This window comes from Dama dama, chromosome 29 (assembly GCF_033118175.1).
Source record: "Dama dama isolate Ldn47 chromosome 29, ASM3311817v1, whole genome shotgun sequence".
NCBI lineage: Eukaryota > Metazoa > Chordata > Mammalia > Artiodactyla > Cervidae > Dama > Dama dama.
Window position 1 is genome coordinate 54,391,586 of NC_083709.1, and position 18,530 is coordinate 54,410,115.

The 18,530-nt window shown below is 37.6% G+C and overlaps 1 protein-coding gene across 13 annotated transcripts in view; it reads right to left on the reverse strand.

Moving 5' to 3' along the window:
• TRPM3 (transient receptor potential cation channel subfamily M member 3) overlaps nucleotides 1-18,530 on the reverse strand; it is an 896,309-nt gene that overhangs the window by 238,252 nt on the left and 639,527 nt on the right. For all 13 annotated transcript variants that reach the window (XM_061132826.1, XM_061132822.1, XM_061132817.1 and 10 more), the window contains exon 6: nucleotides 9,672-9,843. In XM_061132826.1, coding sequence (XP_060988809.1) covers nucleotides 9,672-9,843 — 172 coding nt within the window. The remainder of the gene's footprint in view (nucleotides 1-9,671; nucleotides 9,844-18,530) is intronic.

Here is an 18,530-nt window from a genome sequence, read left to right on the forward strand (position 1 = left end):
TTATAGATTAAATTTAGAGGTCTCTTTGTATTCAATTTTAAACTCTTTATTCTCTTAGAACCTTGGTGCATCAAAATATTCCCTTGGCAATGAATTCTAGTGAGTAGGCTCTTCAAGGGCCTGCAGGTAAAACAACCACATTTCTGGGCCTCTGTCTCTATCCCGAAGTCAGCCAGTAACTGTGGACTCTAGGATGTCTCTGAACACCAAGGACTCTGACAGGACAGCCCCTAGCATTGAGCACAGTTCTGGAGTCATTGAGCCTGAAACATACAAAGCAGTGGTGGAAATTCTGATTTACTCTGTGAAGTCAGTTCTGCTGTTAGGCAGGTTGGTATGTCTGTGCAAATGAAAAACAGCTTCCTTAGAGCCATTATGGCAAAGAGGTCAACTCAAGTCCACCTACAGTTTTCAAATACACTGAGAGCTCTAACACAGATGATGACTTTGGTTTTCATCCAGAAGAGAACAGATTCAGAGCAAATGAAGTTGGATAAAAGCGAGAACTTCCCAACAGCAAGGGATGTTAGGACCTGAAGGACAGGCCAGGGCTGACATCCAGCCTCTGCTGTGGATAGAGAATACTAAAGTCTTTACAGTGTTAAATATTTTAAATCTCACCACTGGCTCCCTATTGCTGCTGCTTCTACATGTCTTTAGAATAGGACAAAGTATTTTGAATGTGTGTGACCCTGCTGAATTAGGTGCTGGGTACTAGAAAGATTTGGAAAAAGAAAAAGAAACTCAAGGAAATATAATCAGAGTAATATTTTCTAAGAGATGTGATTGGCATTTGGTCCAGGTAATTCTTCATGTGAAATTGTCCTGTATGAAAATATTAACATTTATGCCTCCTCCCTTGTGTCTTTTGGGAGTGCCAGAAATTGTCAACCACATCCCTCTGATATTTTAAAATACCTCCTCTGGGAGGCAGTGTCACCTTAGTTGAAAACTACTATGACCATGTTTAAGAATTATCACCATGAAATGATGGTAAAGGAACAAGAATATAGTTATGAGTACTTCTTCTGATTATGGAAATTTCACAGAAACAAAATGCTTTAAATTGATAAGTGTCACATCATGGAGGTGACCTTTTTAAAATAAAATCTCCTGGAACCTGTAGGACTTTACCAGTGTGGCTGAATCACTCTGTGGATTAGCCTGTTCATGGTTCTCCTGTACCAAACAACTCAGTGGAAAGCGAGACATCTGTTCCCATTATAAAGCAGAACTATGATATTCTGTGCTACTGGGTAACATTATTATTGTCATTATTTTTGTTAGTTTGTGTAAGCACAGAATCACACATAAATAGGTATATTGGCCTAAGGACTGCATAATAAAACATCTGTTTGTTTTTTTTTTCCCGGAGAATTCTAAATAGTAAAATCCTCAAATACCAAATTTGATTGTGCTTTATGAATTCTGTGATCATTTCTGCTACTTGTTTACTTAGAACTGCCAAGCCAATTTTAATCTGCTGCTTTAGACAAAAGTATTCTTGGTGGCTTCATTAGATGAGGCTATGCTCAAATGTCAGTTGTTACTCTGGGGCAAAGAAAATGCAGAGCATCAAATTCTCCTTCAAGAAAACCCTGACGGTAGCAATAGCGCCAGTTACAAAAATCTGAACCTACCCAGACAGCCCTATTCATTAGTAGTGCAGAGTAGGTATATCTACAACAACTGCTGTGGGAACAACGTCCCCTTAGACTGGATTTAGTCTGATGTAGATTTCACTTTATAATATGAAGAGGACAAAGTTGGAAAATTCTAGCCTCATAATGAAATTTCCTACAAATTCATTGTTCACAGTGTAATTAGATATGTAATCTGAATAAAACTTTGCATTCAGCCAAACCTAAAATAAAATTCAAACACAAAAGTAGTAACACTTTAATCAATCAGAGAACAAAGAGAACCAGATTTCTGACCTCTTCCTCCAATCTTTTAAAATCAAATGGTAAATTATAAGCAGGAAATCTGATATTGGCCCAAATTTAAACTTTATATACAAATCCAATCTTATATATTCTGAATCAATTCACATTTAGCACAAATGCTAACATCTCCACCAAATAAGAATTCTCAGCAAACCTGTCATTCATAATGATTGCTCCAGGACACTAGAATAGCTTTACTCTCTAAAGAAATATTAAATTTTCTCCATTATATTCTTTATTCAGGAGGGAGGAAACAACTACAGTTTAGAATATATCTTCAACAATATTGAAAAAAGAAGTTTTCTATTTATTGCTGCAACAATCAAGACTTAAAATGTATTCTTTAAGAAGTTATTAGAGTCTTGCTAATCCATTTCAGAATATAATTTTGAGCCTCATTTTTTTCTTTGGGCCCTTTCTGTAATTCCAGGGATACATGGCTTCTCCCTAATGAGCATAGCCAGGTTTGATTTGTGGTAAAGATGTTCTGACAGACACTCTAGACTCTGATGGGCTTTGAAGGAAGGTCTGGGTCTCAGGCTGGACCCTATGGCAGCTCATCAGGATATACCAGCACAGAACATGGTTTTCCATGGGGAACTGCTGTGTCTGTCACCAATGCGGCAGGAAGGTAGTCAATGTTTGTGAATTGCCACATGCCAGACTCCTTTCCTGTGTTGACTCATTTAATCACCACACTGCGGAAAATTGTTATCCCTGATTCACAGACACAGAAACAAAGTCTGAGAGAAATATAGTAATTTGCCTAAGGTCACAGAGCCATGAAGATCTGAACTCCACTTCTCCCCGCTACTCTCAGCTTATACTACTAGCAATATAAAGACTTCCTTTATTTCCAAAAAGTTATATTCTTCCCTTCAAACACTTCAAAGAAAACCACAGCTGTTGGGGATTTTTCTAATCTTTCTTTTTAAGAATTGCAAGGTAATACTTGTTTAAATTCTTTTTTTTTTTTTTTTTTTTTGGTGAGCTAAGTGTAGAATTTGGGACTAAAAAATGATTATCAAAATTTTAGATGAATTTTAGCATGTGATAATATATTGATAGTTCTTAATTTTTATTTTTTGAAAGAACTGTTACAGGATTCTTGGATCAATATTTTCCATTATATTTCTACTGAGTTAAGGAAATACTTTAAAAAAAAATCTACTTATATGTGGCCAACACAAGTTAAAGAAATGCTTTGGTACTGAAATATTTATGGATGAAATGATATACTGTTTGGATTTCTTTCAAACTTGTCCAGAGAAAGAGGTAGGTGGTTATATACATAGAGAAAACAAGATAGGCTATGGGCTGATAAATGTGGAATGTGTATGATAGTTATGAGGGGTTATTATAATATTCTCTCTTTTTATTTTGGAAATTTTTAACAGTAAAAATGTATGTAGAAAATATGCTTGGGATTTTAAAGTCTCATCAGGTTACTTATATGCTACTTTCTGGAATGGTCCCTTGGTATTCAGTCTTTCAGTTAACACGTGTTTATTGAATAGCTACTATATTCCCAGCATGTGCTAACTTGATTCAACTTAAATGAATATGTGAACAACAATAAAATAAATATGAGGGATTGTTTATGATGAATGCTTTTTGTTTAAAAGTCTGAAATTAATATAATGCTTGGGAATACTAACTAAGGATGTGGGTCATCTCTGAGAATTCTCTTAATCACTTCTCTGCACCGTATTCTGATCTTTTAGATGAATGATTTTATGCTGTCATAAATGGGCACAGATATGGGTGGGGAAGCATGGCTTTCATTCAGATACTGAAAATACTCCTGGGCTATAGGTATATAGAGTGCATGCAACTTCACTCCCTTGATTCTCTTTTCCTCTTTTATACTTGCTTAGCAAAATCCCAACAGGTTCTCAATCTAACTCTATGCTTATTTTCCTACTCAAGCTGAATGTGCCTGGAAAAAAAACTCACAGCAATGATGATCCATGCCTCTGTAAAGCTATGACCACAAATACCAAGTGGGCAACCCTACATTTCCCTAGGCGGCTCACTCTCTGGGACTCTACAATTGTTTTCTCTTTTTTCCTCCCTAATCTTCTATATCTCTTCCCCTTTCACACTCTTAGCCAATGATCTCCTGTATTATTTTCTTTAGATACAGAAGGCATCTATGGAGAACTACCCAAACTTCCCAGCAGAAAATATTCCATCCCATCCACATCTGTGCCCATAAACTCTGCCTTCACCCCGGATGCAACTCCCCTGACCTACCTAGGGCCACATTCTTCATTTGTGCACTGAATCTCAACATCTCCCTCCTCCTCAAGAACTTTGTCTCACCTCCCCTGAGACTGGTTTTCAGCTCCCTTTTCTTTCTGTAAAAACTTACTCATTAGGGGCTCCCACTAGCCCTGTTCTTTAAGAATACGCTCGTGTTTGTAAGGATGACTGTGCAGTAACCTTGATGTGTCTATTCCTTCTCCTGAATACTCACTTTATAGCAACTCTTCTTGAGCTCTACCTTCAAAATATATCTTAGGACCAATATTGTATGATGCTACATATATGATGTGTCTAGAACAGGCAAGTTCATAAAGATATAAAGTTGAATCACGGTTAGCAGGGACTGGAGAGAGACAATAAAGAGGAGCCAGTGTTTAATGCATATAGAGTTTCAGTTTGGAATGACAAAAAGTTCTGAGGATAGGTAGTGGTGATGATTATACAACAATGTAAATGTATTTCACACACTAAACTGCATACTTAAAAATATTAAAATAGTAAATTTTATGTTATGTATATTTTACCACATATTTGAATCTACTGCTTTTTACTACTTTTATTACCACCCTAATTTGAAATACTGTCATCTCTCACCTGCATTATGATAATTGTCTACTGAAACATCTATCTGCCTTTAATCTTGCCCCCATGTCAGTCAGATCTCTACATACAACAGTGGAGTGATGTTTTAAACCATTAGGGAGATGCTGTAACTTGCCAGATCAGATTTCTGTTAGAATAAAATCCAACTCTAAGATCGAGCTTGTCATCTCAGCTTATACTACTGGCATATAAGGACCTGGGTCTTTGTTCTTGCTTTCACTCTTCCCAGAATGCTCTTTTTAGAACTGGCTCCCTCACTTCATTCAGTTTTTTGCTTACACATTATACCATCACAGAGGCCATTCCTGATCACTTAATCTAAACTTTCCTCCCGACACACACATGTGCATCATGCAGGCGCATGTACCCATGAGAAACACATATATACCTTCCTCTGTTTTATTTTTCTTAATGGCTTTCTTACTACATGTATTTGCCTATTTATTTATTCATTTGCTTGCCCCTCTTGACTTGGCTCAATGAATTATCTACTGCTGCTTTTCTGGCCCTTAATCATGACTGGTACATAACAAGAGTTCAAGAAATATTTGTTTTCTAAAGGCACGATGGGGAAAGCTTTGCACATTAAATCTGAAGTTTAGAAGAAAACTGCAAATGGAAGTGTGCTCTTCAGCCACTCACATCCAAAAAGATTCTCCTTTCAAAACAAAGAAGTCCTTCAGTAACCAATGACAACACTTGAGGAAGGACTGCTGACGGCAGGAATGAGTGGGGGAGGGAGAGATGAGGTAATGAATGCCAGAGCACTGAGAAAAGCCTAAGACGCTGGTGCTTGTAGTACGTTGTTATTCATGATTGTCTTGTTGATGAGAAAGGGCTTAAAAGTCTCTTGAGAAAGATTTACTTAATGTTTAAGGAAAATATTCTTCAGAAGATTGTCATTTATGTGAGAAAATAGACTCGTGGAAAGATTCCTATGGTATGCAGGTCACCCCTAAGTGATGAGGAGGAATCACGCCTTATGAGGAAAATGCTGAGTGTGTTCAGACATCCTTGGAGTCATCCCAGGCATAAAAGGTGGTGATAATATTACTCTGGTATCTTGCTGGAGATTCTAATCTTCAGGAGGCTAAATTAGGGCTTCCTAAACGTGAGTTCTCCTGTTGTACTATAGATTTCTTAAACTTTTGAAGAAGGAAATTAAGATGTAATTTTTAGAATAGTTATATAATAGAAATTTATTTTTAATAAGAAGCAAACTATTGTTAATTATAAAGAAAAAAAAGAGTGTTCAGATTAGAGAGCAGAATTGCATTAACAGTTTATATTCTTACTTCTGCTGTTTCCTATTTTAAACAGGTCAACTTTCCCCCTTTATATCTCAGTCAGTCCTATTCTGGAGACTTCCGGGTTCTTAGTGGGCACTTGGCTTTGCTGCTAACTTAATGGACATCTCCAGGGTCTTTCTTTACTTCCAGAAGTCTGGGTCACTCCTTAAGCTCTGAGGTCCTTGTTGTTCCTTCCCTGCTTTGTGGGGTAAATGCAGTGAAAAGGGAAGTAGAGCTAATGACTCATGAGTCTGATTTGGAGGGTGACGTACCATCTGTGTTTGCCTGAGACAGAGCAGGGCCAGGGGCATGGAACTTTCAACGATAAATCTAAGAAAGTCTCTGGAAAATTGAATAAGTTGGCCATCCTCCCACTACTAAGTTCAGGGATAGAACTGGTAGAAGAGCTAACTCATAGCATCATTCAACTACAACTTGTGGCAAAGTCTTGGTCCTGAGCCTTTTAACTTCCTGAGACTTCAGGGATCTCCTCTGGGCATCTTTAACCCTCTTCTTCTCATTGAATTATTTGCATTGAATGGAAGCCTATGGATTTCTTAAAGCCTCAAATACAGTCCCTAAAGCAAGGAGGAAAATTATGTTTATAAATTATGATGAATGAAATGACTATTTGCCTCTCCCTACCCCCATTCTGTTCCAGCGACTATCATTTAGCCTAACTAAGGGGCTCGGCCCCTACCCTAGATCTGAGGTCTAATCTTATTTGTGGACTTGAAGCATTTCAGGAGTCTCAAGCCAGCTTTTCTGACCTGTCTTTCAGCTTGGGACCTGGATCTGTGCTTATTCCCTACTTTGTGGCCTAGACCCCTGACTGGGACTTGACTTGTCAAGGTGTGTGCATGTCACTACCTGCCTTGATATCCTTGCAAGGGTCCAGTGTCACATGAATGGCATGAGGCGTGTACATGGTGTCCTGGCTTCTCCAGAATCCCTGATGCCACGAGCCTTGGCCTGCTGTTCAACTCTATGCTGCTGGGCTCTGCTCCTCAGGGAGGCCCAGCCAGTGTCCACAAGCCTCCTCTGCAGGGCCATCCCCACAGATAGCACCTCTCGGAGCTTTGGAGAAAGGCACATCTCCGAATTAAAAAAGGGTGGCTTCTCTGGAATGACCAATTAGGAAAGAGTATCTTTCCTCAGGCAGTCTATAAGGCACACACAGCCCTGGCTAGGTTTTAGTTCCTGCTGGCACCTCCATAGCTGAGTATACAATTTACACAAGTACATGCCTAGCACTCTTCACAGCACTAATGAATATATCTGGCCCAGCTGCCTTCAGGACCTGACACAATGGCATGCTTTGCATGTCTGGACAAATTTGGTCTCATTACTAAGCATTGAACTTGACCTGCATTTGCTCTTTGTCTACCTTGCTTCCATCTCCTTCAGCTTTCAGGTTACTCCTATTTAGGCTCCTTCTTAACCTGCTGGTTTAAAAAAAGAAAAGGGGATGGGGAATACGTGTAAATCTATGGCTGATTCATATCAATGTATGACAAAACCCACTGAAATGTTGTGAAGTAATTAGCCTCCAACTAAAAAAAAAAAAAAAAATAAGATAATAAAAAAAAAAAAATGCTAAAGATACATTGCAAAAAAAAAAAAAGAAAAGGAATCCTATAGACTATGAAAACCTAAATAGATAACATTAATTAGATAAGATTTGCTTTTCTATCAAATATTATAATAAAATTCAATTTCAGTATAACAACTACCCATTGGCAATAGTGCTTTTTTACTTTTGATCTCTGCTGGTTTCTGAATGGATTCTCTAGTCTTTTCTACTGTTTTTTTCCCGCAAAAGATGGTTACCTTTTGGTAATCCTGTGTTTTCTCTTTCCAAAGACTACTGAAGTTTCTTAGATAGAAGAGAGTTTTCTAATATAATTTTGACTTCAGGCCTACCTCACAATTTATTATTCCAGACTTCTCTGTGAAAAAGATGAAGCTATGAATCTTGACTGTTAAAACAGTAGTGGCTCCTTAAAGGTGGAACCAGAAAACAGAATATAGGAAAGACAAGTTATGGTCTGACAGGTCTGGCATCCCAGTTCTGGGAGGAAGGTGGCGACAGCAAGCGCAATCCATTCTGGATGATGCAGAGAAAAGACAAGAGATGAGAAAAGCCATTTGGACATGTTGAATTGTGTTACACTGAACTTCTGAAAACTTACTGAGCCAAAAAATATCTTTTATTATTTGGAACTGCAGGCTTTGAAAGTTCAATCAATTAAAGCCAAGTTTCCCTGATAGAACACACAGTTACCACAAAGCCTAAATCTGCCATGAAGCCCTGTGTTACTTTGTGAAAACAAACTGAATTTTATTTTGTGAGGAAGGACAGTGGATTGTTTATATATCTCTATTATATTTATTTTTTTTTAATTATTATTTTATTATTATTATTATTTTTTTGGGTCATACATTGATATGAATCAGCCATAGATTTACACGTATTCCCCATCCCGATCCCCCCTCCCACCTCTCTCTCCACCCAATTCCTCTGGGTCTTCCCAGTGCACCAGGTCCGAGCACTTGTCTCATGCATCCCACCTGGGCTGGTGATCTGTTTCACCATAGATAGTATACATGCTGTTCTTTTGAAATATCCCACCCTCACATTCTCCCACAGAGTTCAAAAGTCTGTTCTGTATTTCTGTGCCTCTTTTTCTGTTTTGCATATGGGGTTATCGTTACCATCTTTCTAAATTCCATATATATGTGTTAGTATGCTGTAATGTTCTTTATCTTTCTGGCTTACTTCACTCTGTATAAGGGGCTCCAGTTTCATCCATCTCATTAGGACTGGTTCAAATGAATTCTTTTTAACGGCTGAGTAATATTCCATGGTGTATATGTACCACAGCTTCCTTATCTATTATATTTAAATGCAAGCCATTTAGTGATTTCAGGAGCATCATTGTTTTTACAATGCTACCTTCTATAGTTAAATGGGTACATAATAAATATTGCATAGAACACATAAGTACTTAAGAGATAATTTTAGTGTAACCATAGGCTAAGTATTACATGGTACCCATAAATACACACATATATCTAAATATGTAGGTATCTAGAGACAACGAATGAATACATACATAAAATTAAGAGACAGAATTAAAGTTTCATCAAGATGGTTAGACATAGAGTGTCAGTTCCCTTGAAATGCCTTTGCACAGCCAGATCTATGCTAAGATCAAAAACTGTTTTCTTTTCTTATAGCCACCCAAAATAGCTTAATAAGTGGAAAAAATTTCTCCAGGGTGCTTTTCCTCCTTAGAGCATTGTGTAAAGGATGTAGAAAAAAGTTTGGGAAGAAAGGCTTATCTGCATTTATAAACTCCAGACGGGGTTGGATTTTTCATACATAATGAATGAGCTTGAGTTCACTAATTGTGTAATCACTTCTTGAGCCTCCAATCATCCCCCTCTAGGTGACATCCTCTAATTCTAACCATTAGCCATGTAGAAATAGTGGTCTGCATTTGAAATTTCCTCACTTCCATCCTATTTGCTATGAGGCATGAGTGGACAGTAGTTGACTTACTTGTGTTTATCTTCTGGAGTGAAATATGCTTTTCCAGTTGTCTCCTAAGTTTCACCTCTGCTCCATACTTTCCAGTGGTCCCATTGTCGGCCAGAATGAAGTGGGAATGCATACTGTTGAGAACAGTGAGCTTGCTCATGGGATTGGACATGGTCTGATATGGCCGGACAACCTGTAGAATTTCAAAAGGAAGAGGCGGAAGTCAGAGAAAAGAGTACTAAATTTGAAAAGGAGAATCAGACAGATAGGAAAGAGAGAGAGAGAAGTGAAATAAATTCTTTGGGACAGTGAAAGACCAGTCTATATCCTCTTCTTAATATTGTTTCATGTAGAAGCAAGATTTATAGTAAATGTTCTATTCAAAGCATGATTATGCTTAAAGGATTATGTATTTATTTAATTTTTGGATTTATACAGAAAGAAGAATTTGTGATTTTATCTCAAAAACTGGCATGTGAATGTCTGTTTCATTTTGAAGTTGATTCTTTATATATGCTGATGAACCAAAAATAATTTTTAGGTTTATTTTGTTTCTATGTTTCTTCTCTCTATCATGTCCACACTCTACCAGGCACAGAAGAGCAGTCATGATTCGGGAGTATAGTGCAGGGTTAGGAATGGAGGGTGGGAATTAAGTAGGAGTGACTGCTCTCATTCAGCAATCTGAAGGTCTATTATTTAAAAATCTACACTGTTCTTATTAGATACCTTCAGTGGAAACGCTGAATGTAAAAATTACTGTCCCATGAGATGAATATGAATCAGGCTTAAAATGTTCATCTCTGTTGTATTTTTTGGTTGTGTTATCTTAATTTCATGGTGAATTATACTACCTAAAACAGAACAATGCTTAGTATGGTCTTTCAGACTTGATCTAAAAAGAAAAACAAACCTATTGTGAGTTAGTTGCTTTATACATTATCTATCCTCCTTGAAACAATCATGCAAGGTAGATGCTGTTATGTTTTTTGTGTATATGAGGAAACAGAGATGGAGATGGCATAGGTTTTATAAGAGTTTACTACACACAGAACCAGAATTCACATCCAGGTCTGCCTGATTCCAAAATCCATGGTTATTCATTCCCCTTTCCCAAACTGTTCAGACACAATGGAAACAAAATGATGTATTAGAATATTTAGGTAAAAACTTCACTCAAGACTATGAAAAGGAACATTCAACAAACTCACTATTACACAATCTCCATACAGTTATCTCTGTACTGAATCACTGAAATTGACAAGACAGAAATAAATGTGAAGGGGCTTTTATTTCTGTGTCTTTATGCAGTGTATACATTAATTATAGAGTTGAGATGCTCTTGTTCATTTTTGGTATGAAATAACTCATCAGGAAAAGCTGTAGTAAGATTGAGTAGTTTGATAAAGGAATTAAAAAGTGATTTAATAAAGACAGTGTTAGTAGAAAAGATCTCATAAAAGTCATATCTTACACCTTGATGCTGATTCAAAACCCCACATTTCTATGTGCCTGGCAAACAGAATCTACTCAATGAATAGTGAATGAATTAATTTAAATAAAACTTGAGACAGACATGCTTTTATTCAAAGTTGAAAATTAAAAACTCTCTCTTATCTGAATTGTTTGGGAAGTGATCTAATTTAAATTTTAAATGGGTAATTCTGAGCTTTGAAATATCCTTCAGTCCTTTTAAATATGTCTTTATTTGTTAATATAGCATAATATAACATTAATTCACGGCTTCATTCTTGTTGGCTCTCATTGATAAAGGAAGCCCATAAATTTGTGATTATTGCTTCCAGTAATCACATGGAGCAGTATTCAATTACTCTTTTGTCTAGATGAGTGAATGAGAGACCCCTCACCCCTGAACTACAGAGAGAGTGGTTGGCTAACCCCATCCTGAGTTCTTTATCACTGGAAGAGTAGGTCGCTTGTGGTCAAAATTTCCATTTTGTTGTTACTTGTTTTTGATCATAAAACATTCATTCTACTGCAGAGTGAAAGTTAATAAATATTAATGCTTTGTTGAAAAAGACTTAGCAGAAAGACTTTCTCCTATTCTTTTTTTTTTTTTTTGGTGGAAAGGAAAGTGTGCTTTATTTTGGATGGTCTCCTATTCTTAAAGTGCCTATGCGTTGTATTTTTGGACAAAAGAAAACGCTTCAGGTTACTGTTATCTCTTTCCTAACAGCAGTTCCCCAAGGCTCCATGCCAAGAAAGACGGAACCCCAAAGCAGTTCTGTGAGGGGCATGTAGAGGTTAATGACGGTGAACCCTAGACACTTGTTCTAGCTGAGATACGGGGCATGTTTTCTAATTCTTGGGAACCTAATTAAAGACCATAAGTGAAATTGACATTTTCAAATGAATAAAGGAGTGAAAATGCTTCTGGGTCAACTTGACATAATTACCATGATCTGAGATTAAAAGAACATAATTAAATCATCTGACTACATTCTACATATCTGTTTTCCCTACCACAAAATTCCAAGGACATTGGTACTTCAGTCTTCAGAGTTTTTACTTTCTTTTCTTGTGAAACATGGTGTATCAGCTCTTTGGAAATACTAAACATCTGAATTAGTTATGATAGGAGGGTCAAGTTTACAGTGTCACTAGTGAATTTTAATTTCTTCATTTTACTGCTCCCATTTCTTTGAATCTTACGTTAAGATAACTTAAAGGTGGTAATATTTTGGCAGAGGTTTTTTTCTGTTGAATAATAGAGGATATAAATCCAAAAAATAAGTTAAGTGTCCTAAATTATTTTCTAGTCATCACTGGAGGAAGGTATGTTGACGCCTAGAACAATCATGAACATTGGGGGCATGGAAATCTCTTTGAATCCCAGTTCTGTCAACAGTGTGTGAATATGAGTCTCACATTTTTAATCTGTAAAAGGGAAATGATAAAACTGCTAACCTCATGGGGATTAGATGAGATCATAGTGTAACTGGCAAGTACGGTTACTGTAAGAAACTGTCACCATGCCTGGTAGATTTTTCAGGCAATCTACAAATGTGAATTCCCTTTCAAGTCGGGCTTTATTTTACCAACTATAAATTGATTTTCCGATTGCAAACTAGTGACCAAAATGAAATGATGGGAGACAAATCATTGACTTCTGTTTAACACAAGTATTTAAGCTAATCAATATAAGTAAAGAAAACAAATTAGTAATCAGTTGCTTAAAATATACAAGTGTTTTTTTTTCTTTTTATGTCCTCATAGGTCATTTAAGATGGTGATATTCTGGAAATGTTTGCTGATTAAATGAAGAGTTGGAAATAACTTCCCAAATACTTCAGAGGAATGCACTTGGGTCCAACTTTTCTACAAAATCTACTTAATATTCCTCATAACAAACATACCAGCAGTCTATTTTTGTTCAACTTACAATTTGCATATCTACAAAAGATATGCTGATCTTCCTGTTATGTTTTTCAAATAGAAAAAAATAATGCCTTTGTAGCACATGAGTACAAATGAATTTTTCCCTCTGACAAAGTTCTGGAGGTAATGCATCCATTTTTATTGTTAAGAGCTCATAAAAAGAGGATGTTTTTGGAAACATGTGTGTATGGGCATGTGCATGTGTGCATAGCAAGAACAACTGACCTGTAGGTATACAGATTACTCCAGCACATTTCTCAGCCAGTGTTTCCTGGGAAAATCAAACTCTAATGTTCTGCAATATTGATTGCATATAACAGATCATTTTCTCTCCTAAGAATACATGTTATATAGCACCCTTGACAGAACTGAGAGGAGAATCACTCAAATAATATTCTGTGTTTTGCAGTTCAAATGAGGAATCTGTGTTTAGAAGGGTGAATGGTGTCTGAAAGGTCTACATATCAAGTGATCTTCATGATTGGTAACTACATTGGTATCTATACATAGAAGGGAAATCTGCATGGAAATGGATTTTCGATACTTAGTATTTCATTCATTAATCTATTGTACACCACTTTGTATTGGCTGCTTGGTAATGTCTGGTTCCAAGGCTTCTGTGTACCTTGACTTTTCAACAAAGAGGAAATGTAACATGAATTGCTCAAGGAGTTAATGAGGTGGAGGGTCTTTATATAAGACATTTGTAGGGCCATTATCATTGTCAGGAGAGAACTGATCTAGACACATTGTGGAAGAATTGAACATCATTCAGGAGCATCTGTTCTACTTGGATAGACTTAAATCAATCTTGTGGGAGTTGATATAGGACACTGGCTGGAATTTTCCTAGCTATTTTTATGCATGTTCTGGTCTCACCTAGGAGTACCTGGTAGGAAGTCAGGGATGGAACTTTAAGTTGTAATTCCTCTAATTACTGATTTGTGACCCTGGGCAAGTTTTTTAATTTATTTGTCGGGGGAGTGTGTAATTTCCTCGGTTCTGTCTCACTGCAGCAAAAATTTGAAATGGTGTTACAGCTCAGTTACTGCTCAGTTTTATTTGGCAGGCAAAGGAAAATACATCCTCAAGGTGTGAGGGCAGGTCGACCAAATAAAGAGAGGGGCTCAATTTTGGCTCCTCTTTTTATATGTTTTTTTCTCCTCCCCCTGAGCTTGCCCTATGTAAATTGGGCTAGCAAGGAGGGCTGTGTGTTTCACCTGAGGTTCTCACTCCCATCCTCAGAGCTTCCTTTGTTCCATTTTCATGCTTCTCCCTTCTTTGTCTTTTATCCACTGTCATTTTGGACTCCTTTTTCCTATTCTAACTACCTAACATATTCATTCATTCATTCACACACAGAATTTCTCTAGGAAATGTATGTGGAAAGTACTGAATTGGCTTAAAGAGACATATAATCTTGCATCTAAGTAATATCTGAAATAAATGTTCAAAACGTATTTATCAAAATAAACTTTTTGGATGGTAGTTTCTCATCTGTAAGGTAGAGGACTTGACTATAAATTCTAAAGGCTTTCTATCTCTAAAGTTGAGTCTGAACAGTCTGTATTAAAAAATACATTTGCCTTTCTTAGGTTAGTACAGAACAATGACTTGCTATGTGTTTTGACTACAAAAAAGTAGTTTGCTCTTATCTTGAGGGTCTCTTCCATTTTGTGGTGCTTTCCACAATGCAAGAGTAGTTTAGGTATCTGTGACTTCTTTCCTGAATAGAACTGAATTGAGCTAAATCGGGTTTTTGAGTCATCAATCACAAGCCCTCTGCAGTCCCAGACCTTATTACCTGGTGAGGTGTGTATCAACCTGCCCAGGCAATAACAGGGTAGGGGATGTATAGCCCACTGAATTACTCTTTCCCTCCTAATAACACTATGATTATAATTTTTACAGGAAGAAAATTAGCATTCTTTTAACACTTACTTCATGCCAGGCACTGTGACAGACAATTTTAAGTGGATTAATCTATTTCATGCTTATTTTAAAGACAAAACGATAGCGCCTCAGAGAGGTGAAGTGTCTTGGCCAAATCTGCCCCGCTAAGCAAACTGTTCCCTCTAAATCACACGTGGGCCTTCATTTCCTTTACAGGACAGGAGACATTTAGAGGAAAGACAGAGGACCCAGCCTGATTTTAAATTTCTAAAGGACATCATGGTTGGTTTTGCTGTTGGGACATTTTTGTCAGTGACTCAGCCAGGCATTAAAATCCTTCTGACAGCTGATCATACTATTTCCAGATGAGGCCTCTAGAACTAGATAGTAGACAGAGGTCAGGAAAGGCAGCAGCAGCAAAATGGGGTTTGGGCTTTGGAGAGCGAGAAACAAAAGGAGTGGCAGGGTTCTCTTGGGATCAGGCGTGCGTTTCTGGGAGAGAAAAGGGCCTACTGCAGAGCAGTGGGAAACGACCTCTGTGTCTGAGATAAAGAAATAAGGGGACTGAGAGAATGATATTAAAGAAAAAAAGAAAGGCACAGTGCATCCTTAAAATTACAGTGAAGCCTGAGCTAACGGGGCACTGGCTTGTTGTTTCCTATTCACGCAGCTCAGCTGGAAGTCTAGGAATAAAGCAGGGTCACGCTGAAACCCAGACACTGTTTCTCAGCTCTGCAATCTAAACAAGAAACCAGCAAACCCAGAAATCCAACTGTAAAGAATGCCCAGATACTTTAGCTGCTTGACTCCTATTAAAATCCACAGGAAAACAAATGCATCATTTTACAGCACTTTGAAAATGTGTTCAACTCATGGGCTTAAGAGAGTTACACCATCCACATTTCAGGCTTTCTGCTCAAATAGGCTCGCCTCCTTTTGCCCTGTCCTGAGGGAGACTGTGTACCACTCAGACACAGGGCTTACTAGCTGTGGGAAAAGACCTTAAGTTTTGAAAGGGGTTCCTTGCTTTAGAAATCACCATGTATCAGTGCGGTGATTTTAAAATATATTTAGAACTTCTTTGAAAATCTTCCCTTAGTATGGCTGGATTCAGTGACTCACTTCTAAGTATTCATAGAATCAAAAGGGATGGTGTGTGGCTTCCAAAACTAGGTCATAAGGGGCTTCCTCTTTGCTCTCTCTTGAATCACTTACTCTGGGGTGAGCCAGGTGCCATCAATAAGGCACCCTTCTGGATAGATTGAAATGGCAAGAACTCTCCCCAAAAGCCATGTGACTGAGTCATCTTGGAAGAAGGCACTCCAGCCCCATTTAAGTCTTCAGATGATGTAGCCCCAACTTACAACTTCACTGTGACCTTAAGAGAGACCCCAATTCAGAACTATCCAGGTAAGCCATTCACAAATTTCTGATCTTCAGAAACTGTGAGATAATGAATATATCCTAAGCCATTAAGTTTTGGGGTAATCTGTTATACAGTGATAAATAGCTAATACAATAGTGTATTGTTATTATCTTCCTTGAGATTTCTAAATGTATTCTTTTCCCTCTAAGCTGGATTCACTGATGCATCACAATTTCATGACTTCTAGTGACCCTGGGTTCTCTGAGTTGCCTAGCATTCCATCTCTGGGCTCTGATTAGTCCTGGTTCCTGTTCTCCACTGGGGCAATGACTACCATCCTCCACTCTCCTCATATGTCTGACCCCAAACACTGTATATCCTCATTCAACAGATTAGCTGACTCCTATGCTTACATGCTTCCCAGTTGGTTGACTTTAAGCAGGTTATTTACCATCTGCATGTCAGGGTCTCTATTTGTAAATGGAGATTATTATGATTATAGACCACCTCATTGGGGCATTTTTAGGGTTCAGTGAGATGTAAAACTCATGAAACAATCCACAAATGAACTCAAATGAATGACAGCTGCTCGTATATGGAGAAGTAATATTGTATAACAAGTAAGGATTTGATCGAGGGTACTGGCTGGCCTAGGTTTACATCCCAGCTACACAATTTATTAATTATGTAACACTGGACAAGTTACTTAATTTCATCATATTTAGTTTCTCTCATTAGTAAAATGGGGATACTAAAAATAACTTTTGAGTGCCATTATGAGAATTAAATGTCTGTGTAAAGTGCTTAGTTGGAGGCTGACACTTATTAAGCTCTACAATAGTGTTGATATTATTATCTCTGTGATAAATGATAAACCTCCAGCTAAACGTCAACATCCTACCATCAACTCTTTGCCTACTTAGTTTTTCTTCTTCTCCTTTGGTTACAAGGGTACAGATGGTTAATCTCCCCTTTAGCTCTCATCACCACAGGGCCACTCTGGGACTTATTTAATCAATTATCTCCTCACCATCCCTAACTCCATTTATACCATAAACATAAACAAACTCAAATCTCTCCCAGTTTTGAAGAAAAAAATCCCTCCAACCATGGTTCCCTTTGGCTACTCATGTCCCTTCTCCTCATCTCAGCCAAACCTCTAAAAGGTAGTTTCTACTTGCCATCTCTACTTTTTTCCCCTCCTCAACCTACTGAAATGTGGCTTGATCCTTCATTTGGCTTCTGAAGCAGCTTTGATCAGTGATGCAAATGATGTCTGTCTTGATAAATTGAGCGAATGCTTCCAAGTCCTTATCTTCCTTAGTCCCTTAGTTACACTAGGCATTGCCCTTCACTCTATCCTTCTGAAGCACACTCTTCCCTTGACTTCCATAACACTCTGCTTTCGCTCCTCCCTCTTAGCCTTTCCTCTGGTCTCCATTGGCAGGCTGCTTCTCTCCACTCAACCATTAAATATTGGATAACACCAGGATCTGGGATATCCTCAGGCCCTCCCTGAATCCTGTCCTGTATTGCAGTGGCTTCAGTTGTCATCTATATGCAGGCACTTTCTGAAACTAAGTGGATAACAAGAGCTTTCTCACAGTCCTGCTGGACAATTTCACATAGATATTTCAAATGAACTTTGAAACCAATACATCCAAATTCAAATTCAACACTGCTTACTGAAACTGCATTTTCATGCGACTGGATGTAGTCCTGAACCTGAGTGCGGTCCAGGTTTAGCTAGCATTGGCTGCTTTATGACTGAACAGCATTGGTTGGGTCTCCTTGTCTCAATTTCTCCTCTCACATCCTCTGAATATATCTTATCTAACCTATCATAGAAGTCCAACAAATATCTCGTAAGGACACTCTTGGGAGGTTTTCTGAGTTTACAATATGAAGTTCACATTTGGCTTGCATTTGAAGTGAAAAATATACTGAGTTGAAAACTGTACTAGAATTATCCATCAATTGCATTATTAAACTTGATATTTCTTGGCTTAAACTATAATGATGACATCAAAAGAACACTTTCCAATTAAAGGGAACAACTTTTAAAGGTTATAAAATTCTGAAAATAAATGTATAGTTTAGGGAAAATAGACGATATCGTTGAATTCAAGATAATTTAACAACCACATGAGATGATGTTTTGAAAATCTACCCAAACACAATTTCCATCCTCAGATTAAGATGAAAAGTGCTTTTTCTTGTAA